The 15,976-nt window shown below is 56.8% G+C and overlaps 1 protein-coding gene across 3 annotated transcripts; it reads left to right on the top strand.

Moving 5' to 3' along the window:
- Positions 1 to 52: 52 nt before the first annotated feature.
- Positions 53 to 14,261, top strand: TCF25 (TCF25 ribosome quality control complex subunit). 3 transcript variants are annotated; one of them, XM_070402882.1, is made up of 18 exons: positions 53 to 328; positions 1,692 to 1,826; positions 2,830 to 2,904; positions 3,922 to 4,040; positions 4,522 to 4,587; positions 5,061 to 5,143; positions 6,234 to 6,364; positions 6,625 to 6,724; positions 7,354 to 7,447; positions 8,648 to 8,740; positions 8,853 to 8,958; positions 9,503 to 9,662; positions 10,794 to 10,881; positions 11,272 to 11,430; positions 11,578 to 11,668; positions 11,970 to 12,049; positions 13,647 to 13,719; positions 14,006 to 14,261. In XM_070402882.1, the coding sequence occupies exons 1-18, from the start codon at positions 137 to 139 to the stop codon at positions 14,162 to 14,164; spliced, it is 2,004 nt and encodes a 667-aa protein (XP_070258983.1). In that variant the 5' UTR covers positions 53 to 136; the 3' UTR covers positions 14,165 to 14,261. The 3 variants fall into 3 exon arrangements, with proteins under 3 accessions (XP_070258983.1, XP_070258984.1, XP_070258985.1); XM_070402884.1 differs by having other exon boundaries at positions 77 to 328; positions 1,692 to 1,856; XM_070402883.1 differs by lacking the exon at positions 4,522 to 4,587 and having other exon boundaries at positions 1,692 to 1,856.
- The last annotated feature ends 1,715 nt before the right edge of the window (positions 14,262 to 15,976 follow it).

Raw genomic sequence — 15,976 nt, 5'->3', positions numbered from 1 at the left:
CGGAGCGCGCAACGCGCAGGCGCGACACGCAGCCCCAGCCAGCCCCGCGCCAGCGCCATCAGTGCGCAGGCGCGCGGCCGCTCTCCTTCCTGCCGGTCCGCTCCCCGTCCCCGCACGTCAGCGGCCGTTGGGTCCTATGTCACGCCGGGCCCTCCGGAGGCTGAGGGGGGAACAGCGCGGACAGGAGCCCCTCGGGCCCGGCGCCCTCCAGTTTGGCTTCCGTGATGACGAGGATGCGGAAGAAGAAGGACCAAAGCGGGGACCAGGTGGCCGGCGCCCCCGGAGCCCAGGGAAGGAAGGAGTCCGAGTCAACAACCGGTTCGAGCTGGTGAGCCGGGTGGCCTGGGGTGGGGGCGACGGGGGCGCGGTGTGTGAGGCGGGTCTGCGCGGGGCGAGGCCGTGACGTCAGGGGGCGGGGCCACCTGGGATCCGGGCTGCAGTGGGGAGGGCTGGACGAAGGGGGTGGGCGGTGCATGAAGTCATGGGGCGGGGCCACGCCCGGTTCGGGCCGCAGCTGGGAGTGGGGCCATAGTGTCCAGGGGCGAGGCAGTGGGGGTCTGGGCTGCAGCGGAGTGGGCGTGGTCTTCAAGTCGAGGGGCGGGGCATCAATGGGTGGGCGGGGCTTCCCTTCAGAGTCTTGGTGGGGGGGTGGTCCCTTGATTTCTGTCTCCACCCCTGGCACTTGCAGGGTCTTTACAAACATTCACCTTAACTCCTCACAACGTGGAACAGGGTGTGCTGCTCATCGTCGCGTCCCCCGCAGCCAGGCGTCCAGCACAGCGGGGTCTCAGTGCTGGCCTCAGGCTGTAATCTTGCATGCGGGAGCCTTATCTTCTTGCTTCCTTGACCTTGTGTGGGCAGGTGACACGTGTTTTGCTCACCTGTGTTTCCTGCATCATGCCGGTGCCCAGCATAGGCATAGAGTCCGCACTGTTCTTTCTGTTGAGGTTGAACTTGGCATAGAGGTCGTTACAAATTTGAATTCCTTAAAACACCTCAGTTTCCCAAAAGGGACTCAAAAAATAGGATTTTTTTAAAGGAAGGGAGCATGACTTCATAATAGGAAGTCAGCACCCACCTTCACCGAGAGGCATTGGTGGCACCGTTAGTTGAATGCTGGGGAAAGGGTAGGTGCCAGTGGAGGAAATGTCCACTAGAGGCCTCATTCCAGCTTCCTCCCTTTGCTGCAAGATCTTAACCAGCCCCTGGCGTCCCAGTGCTGCTGCACAAAAGAAGGCGCCCGAGGTAGGAATTGCCCTGTTACTGGTGGAGACAGATCCCGTTTGGTAAAATTCCAGCATCTTCACATCAGGTGCTCTTTTCATAAACAAAGACTTATGGACTTGCTAGGCAGACAAATGGCACTCAGAGCGGGAAATAAGTTGTGATGTTCTGGGATTCTGCATTATGCCAGCTCTGCAGACAGGACACAGGGCCACCTGTGCCCCAGCACTTTCTGTGGCTCATCAACTGAAGGAGCCCTGAACCAGGACTTGTTCAGACGGTTGGCACTGTGGGCTTTGAGGCATAACATGTTCCTGTTCCTCCTCCACAATCTCAGAGTGGCCTTGAAGGTCCCCCCCCAGCACCTCCTCTCTGCTCTTGCTACTGACACGCCTCTCAGTACCTCCAGGATGCACTTGTAACAGGATGGTCCGTGACGCCCTCCTCTCTCCCCTCTGTTCCTGCAGATTAACATTGAGGATCTTGAGGAGGGACCCATGGTGAACGGGGAGAGGTCCGATGGTCTGCGCACGGAAGCTGTGGTGTCGGGGAGCAAAAGGAAGTCCCAGAGTGGAAGTGCCGAGCCCAGGAAGGACGGAGAGGTGGATGACAGGACGGGGCCCCTGGAGCAGGTGTGGGGACAAGGGTGCCCAGCCACACACACTCTGCTGTCATTTTCTGAATTTCGTCTTGTTCATGCCCAGTTGCCCCCACATTTCCTCGGGAGTTGTGATCAGATGTGCATGAAATCTTGAAGACTGGTGGACATCACGGGTGCTATATCCGGGGTCCCCTAAACAAGTTTCCACAGCAGGAGATCCTTTTGGGAGAGTCCTCCTGCTCAGCGGGGTGCGCTCTTCATGACTGTGCATCTGGGGCGCAGGCAGGTGGACAGGGCCCTGGGTGGATGTGCCTTGAAGAAATGTGTAGGCAGGTTAGTGTTGTGTTCTCCATGGCACACGGGAGGTCCCTCCAGAGACCTTTTGCTCATTTACTCGACACATGCTTTTGGGAGCCTCCTGGGCTCTAGGGACAAGTCTTTGCCCTCCAGGAGCCTCTGGTCGAGAGGGTGACATGGATGGACTGACAGCTACAGTTGGGGAGACCTGATGAGTGTGGGGGTGGGGCAGACGGACCTAACGGGCAGGGGGGCTCCCCAAGGAGTCTTCACCCTATGATGGGAGGAGAGGCCAGGTGAAGGCATGACAGGTGTTGAGGCAGAGGCATGGGTGTGGGGCCTGGTGTGGGGCCTGGTCTCCAGGTGGCTGATTGTGGCAGGGAGAGTGGGTGACAAAGTGAATGATGAAAGCAAAACGCTGCTGGGTGGATATCAGAACCCTGTGAGCGTTGTAAGGTCACAAGGACCTCTGAGGTGTGTCAGGAAGAGGTGTGAGAGGAAGGTGGAGGCGGCACTGAGTCAGGAGACGGGCGGGAGGTATTTGTCATCTGAGAGAAGTCGGTGAGGTCACTGGACATGAAGTGGGAGGGGGGGACATGAAGCCTGCGTCCGGTGTCGCTGTGTCCCTCTGCAGCTTCTGCTTTGATTCTCGGGGTTTAAGATCTCATCCTCTCTTTACATTGACTAAGATGTGCTTCTTTTATTAGTCGAATGTGAGTGGCAAACTCCGAAAGAAGAAAAAGAAACAGAAAAATAAGAAAAGTTCTACAGGAGAAACTTCGGTATGTCTGGCTGCTACCCTATCGTCTTCTGGCTGGTTCTCAGGAAGTTGTTTGTGTATCTGTTTGTGGCAAACCTGTCCTCCAGATTCTATGGTCACATGATTATGAAGCTTAGATCCCTTGGCCTTTCTCTTCCTATCTGCTCCCAGTTCAAAATGCTCACAGGTCTTAGATCTGCAGTTGGGCCCCACACATTCAAGCCTCAGCACAGTCTTTAGGGGAAAATCGGCTTAGCCACTGCGTCCTGTCATCACACCGGTTTCCCTGCGTATCAGCAAGTCCTTGCCCTTCTTGTCCCGTGCCACCCTGTGGGGTTGGTGCCTGCCACACTTCTTATAGAAAGTCGGGAAGGTTTCAGGGATGTCACCATGTTTTCGAGAGCACTGTTGGCATGGACAGGAAAGCAGGTTGTTTTTATTTGATATTTCTATTCCTTCCTGCTAGGAGTGTAACTAATTCAGAAGTCAGAGACATGAAAAGGGGAAATTACCTACCAAATTTCGCTTCTGTTTGTTCGCTTCATTCCGTGAGGGTTAGCGCCCCACTCTGCCTCTGAGATGTTGCTCTTGGGCAGCAGAGCCCTCAGCCTGCTGCACCTGTGCCCTGACGGATACCGGGTACTGCGGTGTAAATGTCCCCAGGAGCCGTGTGGCAGAAAGAATATTTCCACATTGCCCCTGTGCCTCGTTGTCCCTGTGTTTGTTCCGAAAAGAGGTTGTGTCTTTGTGGCTGTTCAGTCAGAATCTCAAGTCCCAGCTCAGTTACCTGAGCAGGTGAGTGCACCTGTGAGACCAGAAATGAAGCCTGTGGTTCAGATACTTGAGGGCTCTTCTGGCTCTGTGATTCTGTCTCTTCTGAGCGGCTTCCTATGAAGAGTCTGTTATATGCCTGTTGTCTTTCAGGAAGCAAACGTGATTGAAAATGAGTTCTTTGTAAAAATGAGTCAGTTATTGGTTGTTATAACATGTAAAATAAAGTGAGGGTGGGGATTAATATGTGGCTGTTTGGGGCCTTTAGGAGAATGGGCTGGAAGACATTGATCGCATCTTGGAGAGGATTGAGGACAGCAGTGGCCCTCACCACCCCAGCCCGCCGCCCCTGAGCTCGAGGAAGCACGTGCTGTATGTGGAGCACAGGTACCCTCTCCCGCGCCTGCAGACTGCGTGCCGAGGAAGGTCCTTATTAGGAGCAGAAGACGCTAACTGTTTAAAAGTGATACAAGCGCATTGTCAGACGTTCAGGAAACAGGACAAGGAGAAAGGGGAAAAGGAGAATGCCTCCATTTCCACTTCTAGCTGATGGTGTGGAACACTATTGACTTAAGATGTTTTCCTGGATTGTAGATGCTGGAACCCTGTCCCCACTGTAGAGGTTGGTCCTGAGTTGGTGGGAGTCCCGATGAGTCCAGGTCTGTCACTGCCCTCACTCGGCTGAGAGTAGTGGCCGGCCTCAGGTCACCGCCTGGGGGCTGTGGTGTCAGGGAAAGCAGGCCCACTCGTTGTCTTGGACACCAGAATAGCTGTTTTCCTCACTGGGTTTTTATGTGACTTTCTAAAATTCTCAGAATCGTTATAAGAACTCAATTTCATTTTTCTTTTAAAATTTTCAATTCTCTAGACACTTAAATCCAGACACAGAACTGAAAAGGTATTTCGGTGCCCGAGCTGTCCTAGGGGAACAAAGGTGAGACCCACACGGGCATGTTCGCAATTAAAGGTGGGGTTCTCAACGCCACAGAAAAAACGAGACCCTCAGGGTGCCCCGTTGTGAGGGGCCTGAGGGTGGGTCAGGGAGGAGCTGGAGTGTGACTGTCTGTGCTGCTGGCTCAGGGCCTCTGTAGCCGACGTTCCAAAACCCTTAACGTGTGAACTTCCAGCCTGAACCCTCAGCGGGTTCCTTCTTGCAGCTCAGTCAGCATCACCACTAACATGAAGCTTCGGTTCTAGGACAAGTTTGACCTTTGTTAATTTAACAGTTCTTTTTTTAAAAAAATGTTTGTATTGATTTTTAGATAGGAAGAGAGACGGGGAGAGAGAGAAACGTGTGTCCTTGTCCTTGTGGCCTCACCCCCTGCCCCCGCCCTGAGGTTTTGCTCCCACAGCCCAGCAGAGGTCGGGCAGTGTAGGTGAAGCGGTGCCATGTCCTGTTCTCCACAGGCCGCGGCAGAGACAGCGCGTGTACCCCAAGTGTACGTGGCTGACGACCCCTAAGAGTACTTGGCCCCGGTACGCCAAGCCAGGTGAGAGGCTTCAGAGGTGCGGGGTTGTGTGTTGGCCGACGCTGGGCACTGTTGGTGTCTGAGCCCATTGGGCCAGGTCAGTCCTCTGCAAAGCTATGTGCAGGTGTGTGATCGGGTGCCCGGCGTGGTGCCACCAGTGTTGGGGCACAGATCCTACGCCAGCGGTGTGTCTTCTTGACCATGGTTTTGTGTGTGTGTGTGTGTGTGTGTGTGTGTGTGTGTGTGTTTATATTTTTCTTGATTTCAGAGAGGAAGGGACAGGGAGAGAGAGATAGAAACATCAATGGTGAGAGAGAATCATGGATCCGCTGCCTCCTGCACACCCCCAACTGGGCATCAAGCCCACAACCCCGGCATGTGCCCTGACCAGGAATCGAACCATCACCTCTTGGTTCCTGGGTTGAAGCTCAACCACTGAGCCACATTGGCCAGGCTTGACCATGTTTTAATGCAGCTTTTTATCTACCTTATTGCTTTTCCCTGTTGGTATTACATCATAGGAAGCAATCAAGTTCATTTTTGAAGTGTCACGTTTTATATTTTGTTGCAAACTAGTAAGTACACATAATTGTGTACTTGGGAGCACCTGGGAGCCCTCGAGCCAGGGCGGGGTATAGGGGAGGGAGGCCCCGAGCACGGGCAGAGATGGGGGGCATCAGCTGTGTGTCCTGCGATAGGTGCCTTAGTGGAGTGCTAGTAAAGTGTAAGCCAAGGGTGACCGGGAACCCCTGACCTATTTCATGAAGGCGCTGAAGGGAGATGGGAGTTGCCAGGTTCATCAGCAGAAATGACCCTGTACCCCTGAAGTTGGGCACGAGAAGCAGCCAGAAAGGGCATTTGGTCATGGGTTGCATTCGTGCCTCCTCCATGCCTGCCCGGCCCCTGCACGTTGTCCTGGGTGTTGGTCCTCTGTCCACTCCTCGGAGGAGAAACGTCTGTAGGAAAAGAGCAGAGAGGGTGCAGGCAGTCAGCAGACACCTGGGACCACGCTCAGCGGCGGAACCAATGCTTCGATGTGGCAGCTCGCACTCTGCACACAGAGGTTCCTCGCCAAGAGCACCTGAGGAGCCTGCCCTGGTGTCCTCCCCAGGCTTGTCGATGCGGCTGCTGGAGTCCAAGAAAGGCCTGTCCTGCTTTGCATTCGAGCACAGCGAGGAGTACCAGCAGACGCAGCACAAGTTCCTGGCTGCCGTGGAGTCGATGGAGCCCAACAACATCGTGGTGCGTGAGTCCCACAGCAGGACGGTCCCGGGAACCTTGCTCAGGCACTGCTTCTGGGGCTCGCTGCTCTCCTCCAGTGTGGGGACCAGGCTGTGGGGAGGGGTAAGGTGGGGACACCTGGGCACAGAGTGTTGAACACCGTTTGGGCTGGAGGATGTCGTGACTCACCCCGTGATACAAGTGCCCAGGGGCTGGTGCCTCCTGTGTGGTCCCTGGAGGCCCCGACCGTAGCCACGGCAGCTTCCCTTCTCGCCTCGCAGGTTCTGCTGCAGACGAGCCCATATCACGTCGACTCACTGCTGCAGCTCAGCGACGCCTGCCGATTCCAGGACGATCAGGAGATGGCGCGAGACCTCGTAGGTGAGAGCTGCTCGCACTGGCCCTGCTGCAGCGCCCACGTCCCCTCCCACGAGTGTCCCAGAGGCTGCAGCATAGATGCCATTCGATAAAGTGACTGGGGTACAAATGGGTTTCCCAGGATATTGTTAAAAGCGTTGGAGTTGTACAGCCTCGTAGATCCTAGACCATTTTTGTTACTTAAAAAGAAACCTCAGCTCTTCAGTCACCTCCCAGTCCCCAGCCCCTGGTAACCACCAGTCTGCTTTCTGCCTCTGGATTTGCCTGTTGACGTTTCTGATCATGTCTGTCTGGCTTCTCCATGCACCGCAGTGTCTCTCAGGCTGGGTGATGTTCCAGTGGGTAGTGTGCCCACCAGCACGTGACACACGGGCTGTCCCCACACTGTGGCCCTCGTGAGTGAGCTGCTGGGCCTCTGAGGGTTTTATGAGGATGTGTGTTTGCATTTCTTTGTTTGGAATCGGTGTTGCCAGCTTGGTGATCCCTAGGGTCACGTTGATGCAGTCACTTCCCCCAAATCCTAGTAACCTGACTCCTTCCAGAGCTTTCCTTGTTGTGAGCCACAGAGGACGGGGTTGCAGCTGCCGCACAGTGGCTGTGATGCCCTCCCCTGGTGTTTGTGTGCCCCACAGAGAGAGCGCTGTATAGCATGGAGTGTGCCTTCCACCCCCTGTTCAGCCTCACCAGTGGGACCTGCCGGCTGGACTACCGCAGACCTGAGAACAGGTGAGCCGGCCTCCCCGAAGGGCTTTGCTTGCACTCACTGCTCTTTTTCTTGTGTGTTGGAGCTTTCACAGGTGACATGAGACCCAGGCAAGGGAGTGGGAGCAGGTGGCATGGGCTGTCCACAAGGGGTCCCACCAGGTGGCTTGAGCCAGGCATCTCACTGGGTTTAAAGCTTGAATGCAAGAGGGCTGGGGTCAAATGTGTCTGTGTTAGAAGTGAGCCTGCTAAGCCACTGCGCCCTGGTGGGGTCTGTCATCGTGTTTCCTTGTATCTTTGGACAAAAGGGTCCGTGCCCGAGAGTTTAGGAAGCTCTGCAGTGCCCTGTACGCGGGTGTTGTGGTTCTGGAGTGAGAAGCTGGAATCCAGCCAGACCCTGTTGCTCTGCAGTGAGCAGTTGTGTGCATGGGCCTTCTTGTCTTACAGAGACTTCTACCGTCCTGAACTTCCGCCCCTGCTCAGGCCCTGATGGCCACAACAGCCTCCCCGCTGCCCTCGTCCTGGTCTTCAGGGCCCTGGCGGGGTGGGCATGCCCTCTGTCCTGGGGCGTTCCCCCACCCTGGAGGCCGTCCTGGGTCCCAGCCATGCTCACCCACTGCACCGTCTGCACTGGGGACTGCATCTGAGCTTCCTCACTGCTTGTGTTTGTTAGCCTGGCTGCTCCAGTTAAATCCCTAGTTCTTTTAAGACAGGCTGTAAGATACTCACATTCCAGGCGTTAACCAGGCAGTAGGTGTTGATAAAAATAATGGCCTGCTGGGGTCATTGCAGTCACAGACTTGGTGCATCAACATCAGAGCTACTTTGACTGGAAATGTGAGGAAAGATGAAGGTTGTAATGACAGATTTTAACTCTCTTCCCATAAGTAATAACTGCAATCCTGCTTTTCACCAATTTTAGGGACTGAGACATAAGATTGTCCTGGGGCCTCACAGACAACCTTCCCATGGGTGTTGGGGTGCAAAAAAAACCCCCAAGATAAAGGTTTGAACTAAGAAGCTTGGTTTTATGTAATGGTTGCACATGTAACTCAAACAGCAAGCAGAGCATCACCTTCTCTGCAGACACAGGAACATTCTCGAACATTCACAGTGATTAGACCACACAGGAAATGCGACGAAGCGGCAGGCGCGAGGATCCTGGGCGACGTGGCTTTTCCACCTGCTGTCGCTCTGGCTCACGAGGAACTGTCTTGGGTCTAGGAGCTTCTACCTGGCCCTCTACAAGCAGATGAGCTTCCTGGAAAAGCGGGGCTGCCCGCGCACGGCGCTGGAGTACTGCAAGCTCATCCTGAGGTGAGTGTCTGGCTGGGCTGCGTGCTCGGGGGCCACAGGCCCACGACACCACGTGGGCCCACTCTGGGTTTTATCTCCCTCTGCCTCCCTGCTCGCGTGCTGCCTCCGGAAGCCTGGAGCCCGACGAGGACCCCCTGTGCATGCTCCTGCTGGTCGACCACCTGGCCCTACGGGCACGCGACTACGAGTACCTGATCCGCCTGTTCCAGGAGTGGGAGGTAGGTGGGGGTGTGCCGATGGCCTGCAGAGTCCTGTCGTCCAGGGACGGCTGAGGACACCGTGGCGAAGGTCCCGGGAGACCCCGCCTGCTCTGCTCGGTGTCACTAGGATAGGAGCACTGAGGAGCCTTCTTGGCTACCAGGTCGACTGTGGGGGTGTCACAGTGCTTGTGCTCAGGTCGCCTGATTTCACTTCATCATGGCCTCAAACCACAAGCCTCCTGATGCAGGTCATATACTGAGGTTGCTAAGATCTGTGGCTGGAAGGACTCGACTCTTCGTGAAATTGTGAAAGAAAAAAATCACGTTATTTTTGCTGTCGTACTTCAAACTACCGTTCTATTTCACTGCTATTAACCACTCACGCTGCCTGATTTATAAGTGGAACTTGAGCACAGGTACTCGTGTGCAGAAGAGAACAGTGCAGGGCTCAGGATGAGGGGAACCACTGTCTGTCGCTTCTGCGAAGGGAAAACCCCGGACGTGAAGTTGTCGTTGCACATTGTGCTCCCTGAGAACTCTGCCTCTGGTTTTCACCTCGCAGGCTCATCGGAACCTGTCCCAGCTCCCAAACTTTGCCTTCTCCGTGCCGTTGGCGTATTTCCTGCTGAGTCAGCAGGCAGACCTCCCAGAACAGGAGCTCAGCTCGGCGAGGGAAAAGGCCTCTCTCTTGGTGCGACAGGCCCTCATCATGTTCCCTGGAGGTGGGTGCTGCCAGGCCTGCCCAGTGGTAGTGAAGCTGAGTCTGAGTGGTTTGGTGTTAGGATGTCTTTTGATGTTGGTAGTTTGAGAAGAAGTTACCTTCTGAAGGAGGGGTGGCATTTTCTGAGGGGCAGGGAGTAAGTGCCTGGACTGGGGAAGTGGGGACGGGAGGGGCAGCCAGCCAGCTGGGCTGCGCTTTCTTGTCTGCAATGCTGCTGCTCACCAGTGTGAGGGACTGAGACGGAAGATTATCCTGGGGCCTCCCGGACAAGCTTCCCATGGGCGTCGTGGCAGAGGTGTGCGGGCTCGTCCCTGGGTGGCAGTCAGCAGCTTCCCGCACATCCTGAAAGGGAGTGTGGCCTGGGAGAGGAGCTCGCTGTTGTCCTCCCCCCCGGCAACCCCCCCCCCCCCCCCCGCGCCCCCACGGCCTTACGCCACATGCAGCTTTTCAAGGAGGCAGCAGCCAAGATTCCCGCCTCGGGCTGATGTTCCAGGGCAGGGAGACAGACAGTGGGATGGCGTGTGAGGTGGTGCTAGAGGGGAGATGGGGCTCTGGGGTGGGAGGAGGCCGAGCCGCTCAGGCTCCCAGCACACTGCACCCTCAGCCACCCCAGCCCTGCACACACGCCTTGGCCTGGCCGCTCTGAATACTGGCTGCCCACCAGGCTCAGGGAGCCGACCTTCCCATCCCTCTGCTGGAGCTGTGGCTGTTAGTGTGGAGGGGGGTGGTCTGCAGCCAGGCCCCCCGTCTGGCGCTGTTGGCACACAGCAGGGGGTTCGGGTGGAGTGTGGAGCCCTGCACCTCAGAACTGCCAGTGGTGCCCCTGCTCACTGGGCTGCAGAGGTCCGTGTCCTTCTGTGAAGCTGCTTCTGTGTCAGAACAGAGCTTGATGCTACTTTAGCCCATTCCTGGGGAGTCACTGGGAAGACGGGGTTCTCCCTTGTGAGGGGGCTGCCGAGGGGTGGGGTGTGTGGTCTTTAGGATGAGAACGTCTGGCATCCATGCTTGGGGATCACAGGTGGGTCCCCTTAGATGCAGACAGGGCCCCTGGGAAACAGCAGGACAGAGGACCCTCCTTCAGAGGTGGCCCCTTGTGCGTGGGTGACCCATCGGCCTCCGCTTCCTCCTGCAGTTCTGATGCCCTTGCTCGAGTGCTGCAGCGTGCGGCCGGACGCCGCCGTCACCTGTCACCCCTTCTTTGGACCCAATTCCGAAATAAGGTAAAGACTGGAAGACCCCCCAAGGGGCACAGATGTGGCATGTGCATAGTACAGGCTGTCTGCATGTCTGCGGGCCTGGCCTGTTGGGCATGGAGCCCAAAGCACAAGGCTTCCCGATGTGGGGGCCGGGCATGGGTGCCCTCTGTTCTTTCTGTATTTTACGTTCCTGTTAAGGAACTCATACTTAGTAACGACCACGTGCGATGTTCAGAATGAGCACCTGCACCCCACCTCTGGGCAGTGGCATATCCCAGGTTGGCAGCCCTCTGGGCAGCCTCCGCTCACTTCAGGCTTTGGGCACACCCTGGCTGTGCCCAGCATGTGCCAGCAGGCACCTGGAGGCTTGGACCTGGGTGGGGGGATATGCTTACAGGCCCTGCCTTCCCGCAGCCAGCCCCCTGCGCTGAGCCAGCTGGTGAGCCTGTACCTCGGGCGGTCCCACTTCCTCTGGAAGGAGCCCGCCATCATGAGTTGGCTGGAGGAGAATGTCCGTGAGGTCCTACAGGCAGTGGATGCTGGGGACCCCGCCGTGGAAGAGTATGAGAACAGGTGAGACGGGCTGGGGCAGCTGCACAACTTTTGGCCTGATAGGTCCACAGGAGAAAAATGAGGGCGCTCTACTCGGGAATCTCGATCATGAATGTGGGTTTGAGGAGGGCTCCATTCCATGACTGTCCTTTTTCTCCCCGGGCCCAGGCGGAAGGTGCTCTACCAGCGTGCGCCCAGAAATATCCATCGTCACGTGGTCCTCTCTGAGATCAAAGAAGCTGTGGCTGCGCTGCCCCCGGTAAGGAGCGGGGCTGCAGTGGGAGCTGGTGGGAGCTGGCCCCTCCCCTCAGGGCCTCGCAACCTATATCTACTGCTCTGAGCTGCTGACATCCTGGGCAGAGATTGCGGCATTGTGTGATGGTGATGGTGTGTCCCACCCTCACCCAAAGCCTGGGGCACAGTAAACACAGCTTGGCCGCTGGGGTCACTCCAGCAGAAAAGCCCAATCCAGACCAGAATCTGCTGACAGGCCGCGGAGAGTGGAGCAGAGGCACAGCACAGGGCTCGGCTGCATCTCCGTTCTCTGTCTCGTTCTGCAGGATGTGACCACGCAGTCTGTGATGGGCTTTGACCCTCTGCCTCCTTCAGATACCATCTACTCCTACACCAGGCCAGAAAGGTACCTGTCCACCGCTCCTGGTGCCTTTGCATTCTGGCTCTCAGATCAGTGCTTCGGGCCGGGGACTTGCTGCCTCCTCCAGACACAGGCTCTCAGAGCAGAGTGATTTGGGGTCATGGGTCAGCGTTTCCAGGCGTGGGTGCTTTCCATGTATTTGTCTGACTAGGAGCATCGCTCTGTCAGGTTCTGTGGCAGGTGCTGCACATACAGTGGGAAGCAGTAAGGACACCTCTGCCCTGGTGGCATGTCCAGTGCAGTGGGGGAAACACGTCAGGTATAGAATCTGGAAACTGCCACCAGGAACTGCTGAGAGTGGAGGGTACACTGAGATTTGGGGTGCCCTAGCCAGGTAAAGAGGTGACATCCGAAGGTGGCTGGGCCAGGAGAAGCAGGTCCACGTCCACAGCTGCTGGGTGTGTGTGGACGGCTCCCTTTCTCCTTCTGGCCTTTAAAGCTGAGGAATTGCCTTACCCAGAGCCCTTACCATGTCCTAGGTCTGGAAGAGGCACCAACAAGTGGTTCCACTTAAGGGAGCATGAGCTTTCAGATCTCAAAAAAGCACGTTTTGTAGAAGTTCTTTTTTCCTCACCAAAGTATAAGCGTTGGATTGCTTATTCATAGGTAACAGTTCCCAGTAAACTGCTCCAGTGGAAACTATTGTCAGTGTCCTAGGCTCGGGCCGGACCTCTTCGCACTGAGGAGTGGCTGAAGGACTCCAGTGACTCATCATTGTCCCCCACCCCCAGCCGTGTAGACCTTGAGCTTCCAGAGTAGATGAAGGTCACTGCGGAACAGCACCTCAGTGCCTCCCAGAGCTGGGTCGCAGGACCTCATTTCACCAGGAGGGGCCTTCCCTTAACACTTGCCCTCGAATCGCTTTTTTTTTTTTTAAAGATACAGTATTTTTATTTATTTCAGAGAGGAAGGGAGAGGGGGAGAGAGAAAGAGAAACATCAGTGATGAGAGAGAATCGTTGGTCAGCTACCTGCACACCCGTACTGGGGATCGAGTCTGCAACCCAGGCATGTGCCCTTGACCAGAATCAAACCCAGGACCCCTTCAGGCCACGGGCTGATGCTCTATCCACTGAGCCAAACTGGCTAGGGCCGCTTTTTTTTTTTTAATTGATTGTTAGAGAGAAACATCAATGTGAAAGTGAAACATCAGTCACCTGCCTCCTCCACACACCCCACTAGGAATGGAGCCTGCTGCTATCTGGGCATGTGTCCTGACTGGGAATCAAACTGGCAACCTTTTAGTGCGCAAGACAACACCCAGCCAACTGAGCCACCCTGGCCTGGGCCGGAATCTCTCTATGACCAGTTTCCTGAGTGCTGAAGAACACTTTGCAACCAAATCTTTGCTTATAAGCAAGGCACCTGGCTGTGGTGGGCTATGCTTTCCACTTGGTTCAACAAGCCAGGCTATAAAGGGCCAGCCCCTGGCTCTGGAACAGTCTCCCCGTTGCTCTGGGTGCCTGAGCTGACTGTGATTGTGGCTGCCTGTCCCTGGGGCTCCAGGCCCCAGCTCAGCCCCGTCTCTCCAGCTGCGGCCTTTCTGCCTCTGCTTCATTTCCTCACTGTTCTTTCTCTTTCAGGCTGAGCCCCGTCAGCCATGGAAACACAATCGCCCTCTTCTTCCGGTCACTTCTGCCCAGTTACACCATGGAGGTAGGTGAGCTCACCTGGCCTCTCTGCTGGCCACCGGGTGCAACAGGTCCCTTCAGGTGTGACTGTCCAGAGCACCCAGTCTGCCTAGGAAGCTGGGCGTGGCTGCCAATGGGACAAAACACCCCTCAGTCAGCAGGGCTGCTGGATCCCACTCTGGTGGCCTGGCCTTATTAGGTAGACGCGTATATATGGCTTCCAGGGGCTGCTGCCTCGACAGGTCCTGAGTGAGCTCCGTGGGCGTGCCGGGGCCCAGAGAGCCCCGCTCAGATGGGTCTCGTTGCCACAGGGGGAGAGGCAAGAGGACGGAGGGGCTGAGGGACTGGACCACAACCAGGGCTTGAACAGGCTGATGCTGGCTGTGCGAGACATGATGGCCACCTTTCACTTCCATGACCCAGAGGCTCCGCGTGAGGACCACGCCGAGGGGGACGGGGAGTGGGACTGAGCACACAGCTGCCACACCCACACTGTACAATTATGTTCCTGATTTGTCTGGTCAGAAGTGACCAGTTCCCTGAAGTAAAAATGCCATGTCCGTCTGCCTCCCTGTCTCTCCTATACACGTGAACGTTATGCCTGCGCATGTGAACTCTTTCCCAAGCTGGGTCAGTGCCCAGCGTGAGGCAGGGGCCCTGTGTGCTTCTGTCGGCCCTGGGGCAGGTCCAGGGCGGGAGGGCAGGCACCAGGTCCCCGGGCTGGGCACACAGGCGGGTCTTTCCAGTCCGACACAACGTTTTTATTGGAAAACACTGAGTCAGGGGAGCCTGCGAGATGATGGCTCAGGAATGGACGGCAGAGCTTGGGGGCATTTGATCTGCAGCGTGACCAGAACATGGAGGCAGGCTTGTTGGCAGCTGAGAACCACACCAGGCTGCTGTGACTCGGGAGCCTTTTTGGTTCTGGAAGGATCCAGGGCACTGAGGTTGTGAGCTGGAAGCATCCTGTCTGCAGGGCACCCTCCCGGCCCTGACCTCCCCACGTTCAATGGAAACCAGACCACCTTTGAACCAAGACACTGACCCAGCTCTGGGCCAGCCCTTCCTGAGATCCCACTGCGCAGAGAGCCACGGGGCAGGCTGCACGGCTGTGAGCCTACCCCGCTGGTGTGGCTGGGCTGGACACATGCACCCCTTCATTGAGCTGTCCATGCCCCCGTTTCCCCGTGGAGCTCGCTCACATACTGAATGCTCACATGTTGCGTGCCCACTGTGTGCCTCTTGGTGCTGGGGAGACAACAGTAACAAGACTGAGGGACTTCCTGTTCTCACAGCCTCCTCACGTGTGAGTCAGGCTCGTTGTCTCATGGTGGGACGCGCTCTTGTGTCCATTGCCATTCCTCACGCCATCTCCCAGGGGCACCAGAGAGCGAATGATTCAAATGGCCTCGGGATTATCCGTGATTTCCGTAGACATTTCCCCCATGACCGTAACTAATCACAAAGTTGATTTTTCCCAACTCAGCTGTATCTGCTGTCTCCCTCCCACAGCGTCCCCGGCAGGCGAGTGCAATTAGAACCAATGGGGTCCTGAGGCCTCCCGGGAAGAAGGCTGTGGTCACCTGCCAACGGCTGCCCAGTCTCATGCCCTTTGAAGTCTCAGGCTGGGGTGGGGGCACTGGCCACCTCAAAGGCCTCATTTATAGGCCGGAAATGATAGCATCCCTGAAGTGTGACGGGCAGGGCCCTGCTCGCCCAGCGGGCACCATCGGTGCCCAGGGCTGGAAGGCAGCTCTTGGGGGCGTGGAGCAGCAGTGGAGCCCTGGGAGGTGTGGCAGGGACCGTGGACTCTCACAGCTGCTGGGACCACCTTCCTGCCACAGCACAGCCTCATGTTCCTGCCCTGGGGCCCCCTGGGATCCTCCACCAAAGGGTGGGAGGGGGTGTGCGGTGGGGCCCGCCCTGTGCTGCTGCCTGTGGAGCTTGGAGAGGCCTGTCATTCCATCCACACCTGGGAGTGGGGGCTGCAACCTCCAGAAACGCACCTGGTCCCCGTGTGGAAAGTGGTTTGGCCGAGCCTACCAAAGCGGAGATCTGCCTCGGCCATGGAATTCCTGTGTCACCCAGAGGGACGCCTCACTGCTCACCAGACACAGCAGGAGCGCCCAACAGCACTGTGATGGGTTGGGAGCTGCCCCGATGACCAGTGTGGTTGGGGCGTCTCCATGCTGAGGAGGCACAAACCTAGCTCGGGGCGTCCGCCACCCTGCTTATTTATACGGTGTGTGCTGTACCTGTGACGTGCTTCAAAGAAGCGGGGG

This window comes from Myotis yumanensis, unplaced genomic scaffold, assembly GCF_028538775.1.
Source record: "Myotis yumanensis isolate MYYU_CA2020_CCGP unplaced genomic scaffold, mMyoYum1.0.hap1 SCAF_62, whole genome shotgun sequence".
Taxonomy (NCBI): domain Eukaryota; kingdom Metazoa; phylum Chordata; class Mammalia; order Chiroptera; family Vespertilionidae; genus Myotis; species Myotis yumanensis.
This window is presented reverse-complemented; position numbering and strand designations above follow the sequence as displayed.

Coding starts and splice junctions, on each gene's coding strand:
- TCF25 (XM_070402884.1), top strand. CDS start 137: ATGTCACGCCGGGCCCTCCGGAGGCTGAGGGGGGAACAGCGCGGACAG. Junction 1,857..2,829: donor GGACGGGGCCCCTGGAGCAG/GTGTGGGGACAA, acceptor TTCTTTTATTAG/TCGAATGTGAGTGGCAAACT. Junction 12,050..13,646: donor TCCTACACCAGGCCAGAAAG/GTACCTGTCCAC, acceptor TTTCTCTTTCAG/GCTGAGCCCCGTCAGCCATG.